Here is an 18988-nt window from a genome sequence, read left to right as displayed (position 1 = left end):
GCAATGCAGCACCGTGACAGGACTTTTATCTTGAAGTATTTTTTCCTGTAATTTTTCTCAGCTCAAAAATATGTGAATAGAGTTCTGGGTTTTGGTTGCTTTTTCTATAGACTTTTCCCCACCCAAGTGCTTTGTTATTGGTGTCCATTCCTGAATTGGACATACTGGTACCAAAAGGGATCTGTAAAGTCATCTCTCTGCCTTGGCTCTCTACCTATGAAATTTACTGCTGATACTTCACAGAGAAACTGAAATAACAGAGCAAGTTATTTTTATGAAAAGGTGCCACAAGGAGTTGGTGTCAGAAGAAGTGACTGAAATCTCCTGACTCCCATGATCTGACCATTAGGCCTTTTGAAACAAGTACTGCCAGCCTTTGCAGAATGGTTTGATGGATTCTCCTACAACATACATGCTGGCACCCCTGGTGTGTTTTGGGGGGTTAGAGTGAGGGGCTATGGGCATGTTTTTAATTTTCGTTTTAGCTTTTCCAAGTAGGTTCTCTCACCAGCTGACTGATCCATGTATACATCCGAGGATCAGATTCCATCTCTGACTGAAAGGGATGCAAGCGTTGCCATCAGCCAATGGAAACAGCCAACGGCGGTCTTTGGGAAACTGCTTCGTTGTTTTCCCAAGTATCACTAATAGGAAGAGTCCTGCTGTTCTCTACAACAATATGTAGTGCTCCATCCCAGATACTGCCTAGCTGGTATTAATCTCTCACATAGTAGTTAAGTACTGGGAGCAAATAAGCCACATACTGGTTATATGTTTAAGGCAATTGCTGAATTGTTGCTTCCCAACCACTTGTTGGCTAACACAGCAGTTGCTATATGGTGGCACTATTAATCCTGGGCTTATAAGTATGAGGTGTTCTTTTTGTTCTGTTTTAAAGTAGTTGAGAAGCAGGTTTGTTAGTGTGTATGCTGTCCTGTGCTTCTGCGGGGTCGTTTCCTTAACTGCTTTAACAGCTTCCCGAGGTAATGGGGCAGGTGGGTGTCCCTCCCAGCTCCTTCCCTCAGGCGAGGTGGGGGAGAGGCTTCCTTGCTGCAGTGGCTGAGCAGACTGGTCTCCTGCAGCCTTGACATGCCCCCTTTGATGCTTCTGGTGTCGGATCCAGGCTTTGAATGTCTGTCTTTTGAATTAGACTGATCCCAGAGAAAGGTGCTGGAGCTGGATTAAACATCTGGTTTTGCAGGAGCTCTGCACATGTAGCTGGATGTCACTTGCCCCTCCCGTGCTCCATCAGCAAAGCGGTCTGCTGCTTTCCCAGCCTGCTCCTGATGAAATCAGCCTACTTGATTTAAATTGCTTACCTTAAGGTGGCCGATTTTGACCAAAGTGGATTAGGGGTTGTTCAGGAGAGTGGTGGGAGCTGTGGTAGAGGTGCTGTTACAGGCAACTATCTTGAATTTCTTCTTCTGTTTGCACAATAACCATCTCTGTACAATCTTAACTGGTGGTAAAACCTGTGGAAAGAAGCAGCTAGCCCCGTACATCTACCTGGGTATTGTCTTCTCCCTCCTTCACCATGGTGCTTGGCAGTGGAGGTGTGAGCCTGCTCAGACACATTAAAAACGTTCGTCTTTTCCAGTTGAGCCCGTCCAAAAATGTTTAAAGGCCCTGCACCCACTTTCAGGCTTTGTTTACGGTGCCTTGAGAATCAGTGCAGAGGATTCTCCAGGACATGCGAGGACTTGTTAAGTGGCTGGACTGTGAGTTTCTGCTCTGAAAATCTGCCCATGCATTGTGTAGATTGCGAATGTTAATTTTTGTGTTTGGCATTTATCCCACATTAAAATCACAATGCTACCACTGCCCTTTGGGTTCTTAAACATGTGAAGGAATTGTGCCTTACTGCTTGCACTCTGTGCTTAAAAATAGCAGGGAAGGGTTGTGGTCTGTTACAATTGAGTTCTACCTTTGCACCCTCCAACTTGAAAAAGCAGTGAGCCGTCTCACACAATTCTCAGAGCTCTGCACAAGGTGTTTTTGCATAATGGCCATCACAGTGATCCTCGTTCACTTTGGTGCAATAAAAATACCAAGCTTTTGACACTGAAGGGAAATAACTTTGTAAAATTTTTGAAAGGTTATATAAAATTGTAACGAATCAAGATGCCGGTAGTGCCTTTAAGATGGAAATTCATCTTTGTTTTAGTCTGTTGCTATAAACATAAGCAGTTCTCTAGATACTAATTTTTATGCTGTTCAGAACTATCTATCACTTTGAATACCTTTGAGAATTTAAGTGACTTTTAATGATTATTAAATCAGGATGATAATACAGTAGTTTTATAGATACAAAATAAAAATTTTATACAGTTTTGTTGCTAGTGTTGCCTTGAATTTCCATTTAAATAATTTTGAAATGCTTAAATATTTTTTCCATTCTAAACCTGTGGCCTTTTTTAATGTATTATGCTGTTTTGGTCTTAAGAACTTTAAAAAATATTTTGTAATAATTTTTAAAATAAAGTATTAGTAAATAACTTAAGTGTTTCTCGTTTCTGCTGCTATGATTGGGTGTCACTATGGAGTTCTCCCAGAGCAAACCATAGGAAATAACATCATTCTTTGTTCCCAGTTTGGAGGAAGGAGCTCCCATTGTGTTTGCCTGTTACCGGGGAAGAGGGTCCAACTTGCAAAGCTGGATATTCTCACTGCAAGTTTGCAGGAGGAAAGATCTGATAAGGTCAGTGTTGCCTCATACCACAGGGTCCAACCAAACTAATTTGCATTAGACTTTACACCTACCCCAGTCTATAGATTGCTGTGACAAGTGTAACTCAAGTGCTGCTTTCCCATTGTCTTGATTACTTGGAAATGAAAAAAATAAAGTGGCAGACTTGTTAAAGGGAGGAGCACAAACTGGCAAAAGGTGGTAAGAGCAAATAACTTCTGGTGTAGAAGAATGCAGGTGACAGAGTTACTTGTTGAGGCGGAGCTGCTGGTTCCTTTAAAAATGTACGTCCGATTTTCAGTGGCAGGGGGCAAGGAAAAGGCAGTAATCCCGCGTGCTTTCTGGCAGGGTAACTTTTTAGTTTCATAATCCTACAGATCGCTTATTGCCTGGTGGCGATCTTGCAAACAGGAGGAGAATGGCACTTCCTTCACTGTCGGCACTGAAACTGGAATGCCACGGTATATTTTTCTTTATATCGTAACATTAAAGGTGAGGTTGTCTCTTTGATGAAGTTGCCATAACTGAGTGTAACCCTAAGGATTCACACGGGGAAAAGGTCTCTAATGGTTTTAATTAAATCTGAAAACTAAATGCAAGAAAACAATTGAGGTAAAATGTTGTATTAAAAGGGTACGTCAGTGGTGGATTTACACAGCATGAGAAAATAACTCGGAAGTCCTAAGAAAGATTGATAAAGATTTAATAATTTGGAGCATGACCACACAGTTTAAGTCCTGTTATAGCTAGAATCGTGACACCTCCTTTCTCGGGACCGTAATCCAAGTTAATTTACTGTAAATTCTCAGAACAGCGCAGTAGGCCGGGATATGGGCTGGCAAGCTTGCGGCTTTCCTTCTTGAGGGCACAGGCACCACCTGGTTGTGCTCCATGTGTGTCTGTCCTTCAAGGCACGTACATGTTTCCTTGCTTTTGGGTGGGCTTTCTCCTTACAGCGACCAGCCACCTGCTTTACCAGACAGCCTCCTTTCGTGCTGTCGTGCAGGAGCCAAGCAAGGTTAGCTACTCGGCTGGGGTTTGGGTTTGACTTCTCTTTGCATTCAGGATAACTATTCGTTGCCTGCTAAAGGAAGCACAAGGCAAGCCAGCAATGTTTTGGTTTTAAATTCTGGTCGTGCCGTAGGCACAGTGCAGTGGTCTGCACAGATGCTTTGCTGAGAAGCTGCAGGAGAGAAGTTTGCCCACAAGAGGGCAAAGATGATCCTGTGATTGGAATGATTTGGTCTGGACGGCTTTGCCACCTCCTCATCTTTATTTTCACTGGATTGAAGCCCCCTTGCCCTCTCTTGTCAGCGTGGCTATAAATTGAACTGTGCATTTTGGTGATACTGTTTCCAATCGTTTGCTTATTTCTCAAAAGGTAGCCTGAAGGTTTTTTGATAATATAATCGGTTCAATATTGTCTCGAGGAGGTACTTTACCTAAGCAGTTTGAACGAGTTTTACTTTTATTCCTTTTGTTTTGTAAACTGTCAAGAGATGTCTTTTAGAATTCCTTTTTATCACAGAGGCAAGCTTCAGCTGCATGACTACACCTGCACCTATAACGCTGTACTGCAGCTTGGAAAATTTTCGTAGTTGGTACTACGCTGTGGTTTTCGATGGAAGGTCTGTGGATCATGGGTGGGAGAAGAAAGGAATGGGGAATACCTGAGCACTTCCTGCTCAGGTTAAATGAGAGAAGCTTATTATCAAAAAGATGCAAATTATGTACGCTGGAAAAATTTCAGGGTCCACAAACAGAAATGTTGGCAAACATAGCTGTAATGCCTGCCAGACGGGGCTTCTTGCAATTCCGGTCCTCCAGGCACCCCAGCGAAACTTGCTTTGACCAGCCCATGTGTCCTAATCATTCCTTCAGTTTGTTTCTTATGACCCATTATCTCTTGGCTGAATATTAGAACAGGACTGGGAAAATAAAACAGTCGTGCCTGTTTTGAAGTTGGCAAGTCCTGAGGTGAAAGTCAGGGCTTCACAAGGAGATGACAGCATAAGCACATTCTTCTGTAGCATGACTCACTGCAGCCAGGTGAGGACAGCACACAGCAAATACCCAGTCAGGTATCTGCTGCTAGATGTGCTGCTGCATGAAAGCATGTAGTGCTCTGCAGTGCTAAGTTTGTGGTGTACTTCAGAACTCTCTTTTTAGTCCTCTCTTGGACTTACTGAAAGCATAATATTGTAAGACAAAAGCATGACAAGTTTTTTATTACCATATACCCTGCCCTTGCTTAGAGAGTGGTGGAATGTTGCTCAAAATAATGTCCTCCTTTTAGCTACTTCCCTTACACCAGCTGTCCCTCTTCCAAAAAAGTCAGTGCAGACACTATTCTGAAATCCCTGCTCATGTTGATCTGTAGGTAAGGAAGGAACAGTTACTTAATTGTTCTGTAGTCTCTGCACACCACTAACCAAAGATATGGAGCTGCTACCCTGGTGTGAGCAACAAGGCATCCTCAGAAGGGAGGACAGACTCTCACTACTTCTATTATTAACACAACACCCATTTTCACTCCTATGCCTGTCTGCTCTGTTTCAAAGTGTGCAGATTCGTGGTTATCATACTCACATTGTTAAGGCCCTGCTTCACATTCCTTTCCCTCAAATCTAAACTCAACCTCCCTATTAGCACAATTCATAGCAACAAGAGCTTTGGCTAAAGGTCTGCCTGCTGGTTTCTCAGAACAGCTGGGATAAAGTGGCTATGGAGGTCTATCTGAGGGGGTACAATACAGCTCTAGAAACAACTGTCTCAACATAAGCCTGTCTGTTTTCTGCCTCGTGGTCCTCTTGCTCAGAAAGGCTTGTTTTATGAATGAACAAATGTTGTCCTTGACTTGATACATTTTTTCAATTGTAAACACTTGTTTCTGGCAATTGTGCCTCTCATTTGAGGGTAACAAGGACATAATTATTCAGCTCTCATGCATCACAAACTGCTGAGCATGAGGAGCATTAATGGAGTGCTCTGCTGCCTCCATAGCTTATTAGCTACAGCTGCAGCATTGTGCTCTTTTTTGGCCAGGGTTCATGAAAAAAGGGGATGCAGATCATTAAGTTTTATGTTAAGAGTAATTTACAGATGTAGAAATAACAGTAGACTGCTAGATGGACAAAGCACTTCTGATTTAAAAGGAGCTATTATACCAGCAGAGCTGTGATTTGTACTTGTGGTGGTACGAAGCCATCAGCAACGGTCCACCTCATACAACCCCCGATAATCTCAATAAAAGAAAGTTGTGTTAGCGTAATTGTGCGTGCTGGCAAGGCTGTTCGGGGCGGGGCGGAAATCATACACTACCATCACAGCTGGCTAGTATATGTAATAAAAGGAAGCTGCAAATGGATGCTTTTGGCTAGCTACAGGCTTTGAGGTGGTATACAACTCCTAGCCTGGTCTCTTCCCATCCACTCAGCTATCGTGTTAGCTCTGTTAAGTGCTGAGATGCAAGTGCTGGAATTAAGAGGTGGCTGTTGCCCCAGCTCCACATGGGAAGGTAAAAGGGGATTCCTTTTAGGCTGTTCAGCCCTACTCCAGGATGCTCCAGCTGAGGACCAAGCTCTCACAGTAGCTGATGGAGGAAGAGGCAGATCTAGAGGGTGAATCAGAGGGGAAGGGTAACTCGCCTACTCTGAGTCACTGCTGCTGTGATTCACTCTTGCCCTTCTCTTTCTTAATTGAATACACAAGGGAGACTGGCGGGGTATTAAGACTAGTCCCATGCAAATAGCCTCCAAGAGACGCTGTGCTTTTCCCTGGGAGAATGGAATTTACTCTCTTTGGGCTGTAAAAGTAGGTGCAGGATGAGCACTGCCTCTGATGTCCTAGTCTGTCCTTGTATGCCCAAAGGTTAGGTGCCTCTAAGTCTACACCTGTGGAGTTTTTTCTCCCCAATGTTTCTAAAAGCCTTGCTGAAATTCCTTCTATGTCAAAAGGGCTGCTTGCCTGCTGTTGCGCTTCCTGCACAAGTGCAAACACGCAAGAAAAGAGCAAGTGGTTCAGACATACTTAATTTAGCAATGAATGACTCTATCTTAGTAGCTTGGCGATATTCACCCCTGCGGGGAGAAATGCCCCACCATTCTGCTTGGCTTACCACATCATCCACACGCACATCAGCTCTACTTCAAACGCTGGCGTATTCTTGTTGACTTTCTGGTAGCCCCTTCATCAGCCACAGAAACATGCAGGTGTTTCCTTCACCACCACCAGACTTTTTTTCTACACATAACCCACACATGCAAAGCACAGAGCGCTGAGTCTCTTCCTTTCCTTCTGTGCTTCCCCCTCTTTTCTCCAGGTGCCTGGTTTGCCGCAGAGCTGCCTGCCTACCTCTGCATGGTCTCAGCCTGTGGGCACACCTCTCTGGACTCACAGGCGAGAGAGGCTCTGAAGGTGACGTGCATCAGGATGGGGCTGAAATCATTTTAGGGCTAAAGTAACCCGTGGGCTTTGTAGCACCGAGTGTTGGCACTGGGACACCTGTGCCTTCCTGTGTTACTCCACGCTGCTCGCTGCATTTCCTGTCACAGTGAGCAGGGCAGGGCTGCTGCTCTTTTGCTAATGCTTTAAAGGTTGCAGTTTATTCCTTTCAAATGGCTGCTTTGTGCATTGGTGTTACTCTAGGTCTGTAAATGCCTAAAGAGCAATATATGAAATCCACATCATCTTGGGCATTTTGAATTTAACTCGGTTCAAGCCAGGATCCACAAAAATGCATTTTAATCAAAGTCTTTTTATCTATGTCCTAATCCTTTCTTCTGCTTCAAAAGCTCTGGCCTTCATGGCTCGCTAGTGCTCTGAAGGACATATGCTGCTGAAACACAAGTCTCACCCGAGAGCCAGTTATAACTTACCCAGTGACAAAACTGCTTTCAGAAATATTTATCTTATGTGCCTTTCTGTAAAGCTGTAGTTCAGCAATATGCAAAAAACAGGTGCTGCTGGAGGTCGTATCATGTTCAGGAAGCGATATGAAAACATAAACCTAAGGAACCGCACTGTTTGGAGCTGCTTGCTCAGGAAATGTCGTGTAGTGCTGCTGCTCTGCAGTGGCCCCTTGATTTTAGCTTCTTCATCCTCACTTTCTTTTCTAGCTCTGCCTTCCTTATTCACCACCACCCCAAAAGGCAAGGTCCTTCTCAGCCTCCTTGTTATGAACCCTCCCTATCATACCACTATCCCGTCCCCCCCAGCACATAACAAACAGCTGCAATATCAGGTCTTTGGCTACTCAACACCAGCTTCTTAAAGCCAACCTTTCCCAGCACTAAGCCAGAACAATGCCAAAGCTTTCGGTATCTAAACTCTGCCTCCATGTAAAACTGAAAGCTTGTCTTGGCAGCCACCTCACCCTTGAGGCAGGCAACTCCTGTGGTGCTGCAACTCTTTTTTTAGTTTTTCTTTCTTTTTTCTTTTTTTTTGTTTTTAACTTTCAAGCTTCCTACCTGTGTGAAGTGCTGCTTCTGGGCATGGCCAGACAGCTTCAATTTCACTGTCAGAGCAGCTCAGACAGGAGTTTGGCAGAGGGCAAAAAGCAGACAGATTCTTTTGCCAACTGCCCCAAGGCAGAGAGGCTGGTCCACGCAGGTGACGCAAGCTTGTTTCATACTTAATAAATTGTCATTAACCCAGTCAACCAGGTGCAGATATAAGATAATACAGGGATAAAGCTACTTCATCAGTTATTTGTAAATATGGGTGGATTTTTTGTTTGTTTTTTTTTATTTTATGCAAGTTCCTGGATGGTAGGAACCCACTGTATACTGGCCAGTCCCTAGCAATAGACAACGGCGCATACTTACCATACTGGCTGTGAGAAACCAGAGTGCTGACCCAGGGGACCAGCCGAGGCTGATGGGCTCTGGGCTCAGCGACAAGCAGGACAGAAACAAACTCTGGAGCAGCCAGCCGCTGGTGACCTCTAGAGTGGACAGGCATAGGAAGGAACAGCCAACAGCACTTACTGCTCTTCCTGTTTTCCAGCTGCCATTGCACTGGAAAAAAGTAATTATCCATCTCCAGGAGAGGAATATGACAAGCACCAGTGCGACTTTCCAACCTGCTTCCATGTAGCAGGGTTAAACAAGCCCTGGGACCAGGGACCGAAAGCAAGAGCTGTCTGTTCCCAATGGGATAGCCTCACAAGCGTGCCAGCCCTGTGCATCTGCAGAGGACCGAAAAGTAAGCCAAGGGCACGGCGCCTGCACCTGCGCTCCAGTCTGAAAACTCAAATGGCCTAAACAGGAGGGTTGCTTAAGAACACCCTAGAGCTTTGTGGTGAGGGTTCTCTCCTGCCACCTGGGTGTAAATCTCTGCAGGCAGAAGGAACAGGACGTGGGCCTCCCACAGACCCTTTCGCTGGTACTCACTTCTTCCCATCTCACACAACTGGCAGCACCTCCTGGATGCCAGCTCAGTGTCAAACTCATCAGTAGGGCCCAGTGATACGTAACTCCAGCTTTCCTTGGCTTTCAGGTGACACTCAGTCTAAGCAGATCTGTACTTTTGCCCCTAGCTGGAGCGATGGCCAAGGCCACTGGCCAGCACACAGCCTCTAGCACTCAGCAGCAGCGTTTTGCTCCATGCTGTCTCTAAGAACAGTGGAGCCCTGAGCAATTTTAAGTTAAACAGGGCAGAACATGTGTCAACTTGATGTCTGAAGCCTCTAGGTCAGGTTTAGTGCATGCTCCTGCAGCTTTAGCAGAACACGAAAATCCTAGACACAGGGTATGAAGTGTACATAGCAGGCAAGAAGAAAAGAGACTTTTGTATCACTCCAGGCAGGTCTGCCCTTTAAGTACTGACAGAGCCAGAAACTTGCTATCTGCCAGCATTTCTATTAGTGCATAATGTGCTCACATTAGTTCCTCCTCTCATAAGCTTTCCACTAATGGTTGCACCTGCTTTTCCTCATCTCCTGCTCCTTTTTGTCCTCATAAGCTCCTAGTCCTCTTCCCTGGAGCATCACTCAACACCCCTCTCCCCTTCACACCCCCACTTCATTAAAAAGTTATCATTATCCTAGTGTCCTGCTATCCCCTCTATAGCTCAAATAGTGATTTGTTCCCAAAGCCTTTTAGGAGCAAAGAACCCATTCCTTCATAGTTCACACAATGCAAAACACAACCATTTCAGAGCAACAGAAAAAGTGTTGCAAGCTGTCACATAACCTGTGGTGTCTTCATCCACTGTGGTCCTCAAGTTTTTCAAAGCCACCCTTCCTCTTTTTTCAGACGTTTCGATTCCACTTCTCATCTTCCCAGTTTCTACCCGACAAAAGCTCTGTTCACTCTCTCATTTACCTCAAGCCCCCAGAGCTCAAACATCAGGTGGGTTTTTTTTGCAGTATGAAACAGTTTGTACTACCTATTTTCTTCTCCCAACATTTGCATTTTAATTTTCAGTAAAGCTGAACCCCAAACTCTACCTGTGTTGGCTCAAAGGATATACTACGCTCATCTTGGAGCCGAAGAGGATGGACAACTTTTGGGTGGGATAGTCAGAGATCAGCACATTCACACACAACGGCAGGGGAATGGCTTTTTCTGTGGCCTCCAGTTACAGGATGAGTTCTGACACACCCCAGAGAGAAAGTCACTGCTCTAGTAGAGGAAGAAAAAAAATGAGCAAGACAACAATCTGATTCTCAAGGCCATTATATCATCCAGACAGCAAACATAGTTTATTTCTAAAACAGCTGGAATCCCGTATTTGACAAAGTTGCAGACAGATGGTGCTTTCAGAACCAGGTTGACACTGAAGGAAACACTTTTGCTGGCAGAGCTACAGTACTGAGGTGCCAAAGTCCCTGCCAGACAGAGCTGTCATTCAAAGACCCCCGGCAGAGCTGGTGATACTAGTAAAACCTGTGCTTTTCTTGGTAGAAATGTTTCACACAGAGGATTTGGAGGAAGTGAGGAAGATTTGGCAGCAGAGATGTCAGTTTTCCAGCCTGAAAGCACCCCACATTAAGAGCATCTGGTGGGTCTATGGACCCAGCACTGTCATAACAGCAAAAGCTGCAGGCATACCTTAGACCTGTCGATAGGCACAAAAACCAAAAGGGAACTTGTAATTTACTTCTCTTGATCCAGTATACACAAGTGCACTTGCAGAAAAACATATTCTTTGGACGATCACAAAGCACAGTTCAGAAATTCTTTGGTTGTCAGGCTGCATGAAATTCCCCCTAATTTTTTTCCCCCCTCCACACAGTAACAAGTGACAGAGTGATGTGGGAGGCTGAAAAAAAAAGATGGTAGTGTACTGCCAGGAGAGGGGGCACAATTCCAGCAGAGAGTGGAAACAGCCTTTTCTTTAGAGTAAGTCTGAGCTCCAGCCCCAATCCTTAGCAGGTGCTTCTCCCCCTGCCACCGCTGTGCTGAGGTCTCAGCTGCATTCATGCTGTGTGCAGCAGAGCACTGGTTTCCCACAGGATTGCCCAGAGGAGTTAAAGGTCATAGGAAGGTGCCTACTATCTACCTGAGGTGGTATCTCAGGAGGTGAAGGAGAAATAGAGCACTTCTCTTTCCTCTGGGGGAACAGGAGAGGTTGTCTCCTTAAATATCTACCATGTCAGTCCAAATTAAAGTCAGAGTGCTGGTTTCCAAAAACTGTAGTTACATCACTCTTGGCAGAGAACTGGTGATCAAGCACCCCTGTTCCAAAAACATACATATATGTGTGTGTGTGTGTACACATGTCTGTGTGTGTGCGTGTACATGTGTGTGTACCTTCGTCTGTCAGTATTTTCACTCAAAGTGCCCTTGTCATGTATGTCCTTTGGACCAGCCCTATGCTGGCAGGGCAAGGAAGCCTGAACCACCACTGACTCTGCTGATAGTGGATTTCTAGCTGAGAAGAATGTCTGTTCTCTTAAGCCAGAGAGCCTTTGAGGCATGCTCAATTTGGGTTGTTAAAAAGAAAAAAGTGGCCCATTTCTGACCAAGCACAAAATACGTCATCTGAAGGTATGGGGCAGAAAAGCAGGCCAAAGTTAGACATTATTAAGAAATAAAAAATAGTCAATATGAAATTAATAACATTATAACTGCCTGATACATATTTTTATTTAAATAAACCTCTATATTAATGTGAAAGCAGTTTATCTTGGAGTGAATCTATGTATTTTCATCCACAAAAAGCAGACTTTGGTGCTCTGAAATTGTTTCCTGCTCTGTGTTGCTGTAAATAGGGTACTTATGAAGAGGAACAGCAAGAAGATCAGAGAAACTCTGCACTGTGAGGAGGGGGATTTCTACCTTTCCAGGTTATCTGCTCAGTTTTTTTCATTTACTTACTCAAAATTTTTGACACTAGCAGTTGGCCAATTTCTCTTGTCAGAGAGTAAGGAAAAAAAAAAAGATCAAAGTAAAGATACATATATTAGGACGAGAGAAAAAAATAAGGTGGCAACAAATGGCAATGTATGATGACCTGCTGCAGAAGAATTTTCTGAGAGGACCATTAAATTACTATTGATGCAGAATTTCAGACAAACAGAAGAATGCATAGCATGCCAGAAAATGCTTTTTTCCTCCAGATTGGACCTGGTAAACTGTATTCATCCTACTTTTTGCAGAAACCCGCTGCACCATCTTGCAGTTGTTCTGACAGAAGAGACTAACTTATAAATACAAGTTCTACTTCACAGACATGAAAGGGAAGCACCAAGGAGAAGTGTGCACTTCCCTTTTTCCTGCAAAGAATTCCCAGCTCACCAGAGATGGACTGCAGAAGGAGAGAAAGACAAAGGTGCCAAGAAGGCAGTGTCTCAGCCTTGAAGTTACATAGAACTTCATGATGATACCAGGTTGGACAAAACTGAACTTTCCCGCCTGTCCAGGCTCTGGACAGAGTCTCCAAAAGCATGGATCCCAGCAGAGGCAGAGGAAGGGACAAACCGCATGTAAGAGAAAGTAAGCAGCACGTTGCTCCATTCACAATGGGCTTCCCATGAACACTGTTAGACTACAAAGAGAATCATTTATAGGAAATGCACAGAAATTTTCTACAGAACAGGTCTTACAAATACCCGTTTTTCAAATGAGTATTTGTGAAAAGGCAAAAAAAAAAGATCCCACAAAACATTAAACACATATTCTTGGGTATTTATTTTCCTGTATTTGGCAGAGGGAAGTTTTAAAGAATAATCTTTGATTGTTAATAACCTGTAAAAATTCATGGAGAAAAAACCTGATTTCATCATGTACTTTTGGGGCTAGGAGAGTGTTTGCAGTGATGTATTCAAGTTGCAGTTTGTAATTTTTGATGTTAGAAAAAGTCCACAGTTCTGATAGAAAGAGGTAACAAAGACCTGGGTCATCTTATCCAGGCACAAATCAGTTTGTAACAGTTCCTTCGTTAAACAAATCATCTTTGGAAGTTAAGAATCAGGTAGGAATTTGCAGGATTTCCCTTCTGTAAACACATGGAGGAAATCAGAAGCAATTTTTCCATCCCTCTGAAAGGAGAACCAAATGACTCTCCAAATGAGTTTTAAATGCACTTATTGCAAATGGCTGAAAATAACCACAGCCCAGCTTGTGAGACAGAAGTTATCTTCCTCTGTAAAGCTCATAAAAAGCATGTTCTCCATTATAAACTTCTTTGGGGGGGAGTGGGGGGAACAAAAGAACTTTGGTTCACAACATTGTTTTGCATAGGTGTTGAAGAAGATCTTCAAAAGCTACCAGCTGTCCAGGCTAGTAACCAAATACCCATGCTCTCTCCTCAGTAGTGGACGCTCTTCTTTGGTATCCTGTTTTGTAAGGCAGAAGTCTTGCAGAGATGAAGGAGTCACACAGATGCATCTTTGAAAACAAAGACAGTGTCACTTGCGTTGCCACAAACAAATTCATCTACTTGATAAAGGAACACACAGGAAACCTTATTTTTTTAGAGGGTGGGGGAGGGAGAAGAGAAAGCACTGATACATTCATTGCTTCCTAGAATCAAGTTATTTTGCTCTTGTAGCTAGTTAATAGCTGTCAGTAGCTGTGATACATCTGTGTTGACAGAAAATATGGAATTATTGCTTTGTGAGTAATTTTGAGTAACAAGGAACAGAACATTAATAAATCCTTCCAGGCAGACACAGCCCTGTGGCAGAAAATATAAATATTCATTTTGGGAAGCATTCTGGCAGTTACTAAGCATGATACTTACTTGTTGACTGCGTGATGCACGAAACCTTGTAGGATGACCATATGCTTAAAACACAAAGGACTGTAGCTAGGAACCCGAAAGTCTGGATGAGAAAACAAACCAACCACAAATATTTACAGAACATTAGATGACACATATTCCATGAATGTATGGACACTCTTGTATATCCTGATACATATTTTACGACACTAACAGACCCAAAAAGGTAATTTTTTACTCCATTCTGCCATTATACTACAAAAATAAAAGTTTACATAGTATAACAGCAGCTTATATCTTGCCAAAACAATGACTGAAAGATAGACTGAAAGTCATATACAAGGGGGGAGAAAAAGCTGGACAGCAGCATAGAGTGTCACCTTCTAGACTTCTCACTAGAATTTTGCAACAAAGAAAAGGCTTTTTCTAACACTTCTGATTACTGCTCTTTTACTGCCCCATTCAAACAAGCCCTTCCCTACCATCTGCCAAATAAACAAGTCAGGTAAGTCTTCTAGTCTGTTTGCATCATCAGGACTAAGTTTCTGAAAGCCATTCTTTATTCTGGGGGAGTTGTATTTCGGGTCCTGCTGCTGTGAAAATACTGTTGCCCACACTCTCTATAAAGCCCTCCAGCCAACAGAGGCAGAGAGTATCTTCCAGTAAGTCAGCCCAGGACCCCCATGGGTTTTAGCTCAGGAGAAATTATCTTGAACAGGGCTCTGTTCAGGGGCAAGGGGCATCAAAAACCAAAGACTGGGGTAAAATGCTTTTAGTAGCTTCTAGTTGCTACAACTGACATTTGTCAAAACTGAATTGTCTTAATTCTTCGCCTAAACACATGAGTTCCTATGCGTTAAAGCAGGAGCCTTTGGTTTCAACTTCCTGACAAGACAAATACCCATTTTAGTGGTGAGTCTGGATTCTCACAACAAAATATTTTTGTTGGCATTGTACTACAGAACATTCACTGAAATGAGCTAGAAGGTAGTTCACCCAATCAAGACACAAGCAAGGCAAGTCTGTAAGAAAATAAAATTACAAATAATAGATTTTCAATGCCCTACTTAATCTATATCGCAATTAAAAAAGTGTTAAGACTAATAAACACAGTCTTACCGCTCCAGCCACAAGTCCAGTCAAATTGTAACTCCTGGATGCTGCTACAATCGATGCAATGAGAAGCAGAATTGTACCGATTAAATAATGAAGAAACTCCTGTAAAGGCAAGCACAGCCTGCATCAGAAGGGAAACTTGTTGGGAAAGCATCTTGATATGCCTCAAGAATGAAAACAACTTGGCAGAGGTTACTAAAACCCAGAGGACAAAAAAAACACTCAAAAGAAAGAAAAGTGAGAGAGAAAAAAAACACCTTGTGAGTGGATTTTGTACCATATTTGACTTTCTGTTCAAAAAGGGAGAGAAGGCCAATCTCCAGGTCTACTAATGTCACTGGAATAAGATCTATTTACTGGGTATGGACGCAATCCTTTCAATTCAACATGGTACATATTGAGGGTGAAACACATTAACTTTATTGCATCAAGTAAAGAGACACCTTACTTAAAGAGACAGTTCTGGAGGAAGGAAGAGGTGTTAAGGGCATATTTCTCTAGCCTATATGAAATGGCAATAAATGTCAGCAAATGGTGTCCTCAAGTAGAAAACCAAATGCTCCTACTTCTGATAATCTTAGAAAGGAAGCAGTGGATCTACTGCTGGATTTACTAACAACTTACATCAACCAAGACTGGAAACAGGAGAGAACGCACAAAAAGCGCAATTACGCAGAAACTCATAACCAACACCCAGGCTCCTAAGTCTGTAAGGGTGGCTGCAGCTGTCCTGCAGGTTCTTCTCAGAGCGCAGAGGCAACTCTTTTAAGCTCTTCTCTAGTGTGATGAGTATCAGTCCAGGAATCAATGTTACCTTGTTATAAACAGGGGTTGTCTATGGATTTAGATTTTGAATCCTCCCAAAGATTATGGCAACCCATATGGGTGTTTGCAAACTGAACATGGGTTGTTTCTTTTGCATGGTGGGGTTGGCAGGAGGGTATTTGCTTGCTTTGTCTGCATTGCACTACCAGCATGAGCCAAGCAAATGCCATGTGTAAGGGAGAGGAGGGATTCCTTCTCAAACCAAACAAGAGAAAACATAGTCCGAAAAAAAAATTATTGAAAGCAATTTCAGAAGAGTAGTCGTCTATCATCCCATACCACAGTTTCCCTCTGCTCAGATGTTTATGAACAGCTGAGGAGGATCTTTGCCATAAAGTAGGCTCTGAGACTGCAACTTGACTTTTCTCGTTTGTAACCTTGTTTCAGGTAATGAAGATCTCAACCCTTGCTTTTGCTAGAATAAATTACTTCCATAAGGAGGCTTCTCTGGCTAGTCCACGATGCAGCAGGCCAATCAGCCATGCCATTGCCTCCTTAGAGACACCAAGTAATGTAGTATACACAGGCCACTACTTTAGAGGAATCCGAGGGATGGGCAAAGGTGCAAAAGAATCATCAAATGCTAAATTAGGTGGAGAACCAACCCCTGGCAGGACCAGGAAAGTGCCCCCCTGGCGAAATACTTCCCAGCTTTAAAAGGTGTCAGTGCTGAACCACCTTTTGAAGCACTGCAAATTTACTGACTGCCAATCACTCCTGATTGCAATGTAGAGATCCTGCCAGGAAACTCAGCGAAACACTAGTCGTAGTTTCCCAGTCTCTTACAGGCCTTCCTATTCTGTTCTAAAGATATATATGTGACTGAAAAGGAGTTTTGTTGTAAAAGAGTGGCAATGTTCAAGCACCACATCCCATAAAGCTAGCTGAAGCTGAGCAGCCACAAACTGTAGTACCTTAAACTCACTAGTGACTCTGGAACACTTAGGAATCATTAAACACACAACAAAAACCGAAAGCAGCCTATGTGGAGGTCAAAATGGCATAGTCCTGTTACAGCAGTGCACACACTAAATGCTGCTTTGCAAAACTGTAATTTATTAGCTCATTTCAATCCCTTATTTCAATCCCTGCATCTGTATTATCTCTAGATAAAGAAGTACTTTCTAGAGACAAATAGTGGTGGTGCATGTTTGAAAAAATAAAAAGGGGCACAAGTCTAACTACATTCTTCAGCTAGAAAGAAAATGAAATTTTTCTCTTTCGTTAGAAGTGGACGGATAGGCAAACCGCTATCTGTAAACTACTTACATTGCTTCCATTAAACACCATCCAATCACTTCAGATTTCAAAATCCTCTGTATCTCTCCACTTGGCTTTCCCCATCCCTTTGGTCCTTCCTCTGTGGAACTAACATGTCACTACGCATAAGGGAGACATGTCCTAAGACATTATTAAAATCTATCATCCCATACTGGGATGCAGGACTCTTCCGTTAGCTGATCTGACCCAAAGCTACTGAGGAAGTTCAGGTCTCGCATTTTCTGTGCTGCTTGTCAGTCTTCTGCTAGGATATGAGAGATAGACGTGCAGGGGAAATAGGGGAATGAGGCAAGAACATCCTGCAGGATATCCCAGGGATGGCCAGGCTGTGGCAATCAGGCAGAGGTTCCTATTTCTTGCTATTGTTAAGGGGCACATAAAACCATACCAAAAAGAGACACATTTGACCTAAATAGCACTCATAGACTTTATTTTGGGACAAGGTGTAGTACATGAATTCTAACGCTATGATTTGGTACTCTAGCAATCCCTTATAAATAGATGCTATAAATGACCTGAGCTAGGATGCATCTGCTAAAGGCTTGATAGTCAGTAGCTTCTTTTCCATTGTCTCAGAATAAAACTCCTTTCCTGGAGTAACTCTGGATTTACATCGCTGTAAAGGAGGGCAAGATCAGATAAAAAATCAGCTAAAAAACGTACAATTACAGCATCTACTGAACTGAATACTAATAATGGAAGTAACAAAAGGATTTGTATGCAAGGCAAAAAAAAAGCATACAAAAGACAGCCTATCATTGTGTCATAGCACAAAAAAATGGACTAAGTAATCTAGACATCAACCCACAAGGAGAGGCAAGGAACCCAGACCATCTAACAGACTTACCGCAAGTGGCCAGCTAATGCAAGTGAGCTTCCTGTAGATTCTGAAAATGTGGATAATGTAGAAGAACAAAATCATAACCAAGTCGCACATGGTGACAATCTGAAAGTAGCTGTATGCACTGTAATCTGTCCATGGAGAATTATTTACACTGATGAATCCAACCAGCAGTGAGACCTGAAAGACAAAAGGCACATTAAATATTTTTACAATGGTGCTCAGAGGGCCATGGAGATCATTTTAAACACAACAAAACAGCACTTAGAAACAGAAGACAAATATCTAATGTAAATTGGATGGTCCCACCAAAATGGAGGAGAATGTAATGAGCACAGTAATAACGTTTTAAAATTTGCTGTTAAATGAGCTAAAAAAAACATTAAGAGTGAGGAAAGAGCCAACTGCTAGAAGGAAAGCAGCAGTTTCAGCCCAAATCCAACCTGAAAAAGTCTCTACGGACAATACAAGTGGTCTCAAATAAAGAAGTGGTGTTGAAGGCCCTGGAGTTGCACCAGCAACTGAAGCCTCTAAAGCCCATGGACTTTCAGCACGAAACCACTAAAGGCTGTAAAAATTGAGGTGCCCATGAGCACAGGCGCCTCTACTTCCATTTAGTGACAGTTCTTACATGCAAAATCGGAGAACCTGGCTGCAACTGAGCTAACAGTTTTACCCTTCCTTTTTTACCACCTACAGAGCAGGAGTATTAGTAGACTATAAGATAGTATCATAGCAAATAGTATAAACATTTGGAGGAACTGATTAATTCACCCCACCCCCAGTACAATAGGTATGAGCTTTAATATGATAACATCATCACATAAAACTATAAAGCATTATTGTACAACTTTCAGCTGTAGGCTTGCAAAGGACAAAAGCTATTTTATTTTTTTAACATAAAGCTACTTGTTTATTTTACTAATCTTGCTGCTTCTACCAGCCTGGCTAACTTAGGTGATAAAAATAAATCTGCCGAGGACATACCTGAGTATTTTCTTATTACAGACTTTGTCAATGCATGCTTTCAGCCACTGTAATTTTTACTTCATCCTTTACTTCACTTTGAC

General features: G+C 42.9%; 1 protein-coding gene across 1 annotated transcript; it reads right to left on the bottom strand.

Moving 5' to 3' along the window:
- Nucleotides 1-13109: 13109 nt before the first annotated feature.
- CMTM7 (CKLF-like MARVEL transmembrane domain containing 7) lies at nt 13110-18091 on the bottom strand. The gene is made up of 4 exons (XM_010294371.1): nt 17925-18091; nt 14975-15073; nt 13877-13958; nt 13110-13521 (listed from the first exon to the last, which is right to left on the bottom strand). The coding sequence occupies exons 1-4, from the start codon at nt 18012-18014 to the stop codon at nt 13508-13510; spliced, it is 285 nt and encodes a 94-aa protein (XP_010292673.1). The 5' UTR covers nt 18015-18091; the 3' UTR covers nt 13110-13507.
- Between the last annotated feature and the right edge of the window lie 897 nt (nt 18092-18988).

Source organism: Phaethon lepturus, unplaced genomic scaffold, assembly GCF_000687285.1.
Source record: "Phaethon lepturus isolate BGI_N335 unplaced genomic scaffold, ASM68728v1 scaffold9569, whole genome shotgun sequence".
Classification (NCBI taxonomy): domain Eukaryota; kingdom Metazoa; phylum Chordata; class Aves; order Phaethontiformes; family Phaethontidae; genus Phaethon; species Phaethon lepturus.
Note: the sequence above shows the minus strand (reverse complement) of the source record. Positions and strands in the feature narration are given on the sequence as shown.

What these genes read in the sequence shown, in the direction of transcription:
- CMTM7 (XM_010294371.1), bottom strand. Translation starts at nt 18,014, where the DNA reads ATGTGCGACTTGGTTATGATTTTGTTCTTCTACATTATCCACATTTTC. An exon ending in GCATTAGCTGGCCACTTGCG is followed by an intron (nt 15,074 to 17,924) that starts GTAAGTCTGTTA and finishes TTGCCTTTACAG; the next exon opens with GAGTTTCTTCATTATTTAAT. An exon ending in CTGGACTTGTGGCTGGAGCG is followed by an intron (nt 13,959 to 14,974) that starts GTAAGACTGTGT and finishes TTTCTCATCCAG; the next exon opens with ACTTTCGGGTTCCTAGCTAC.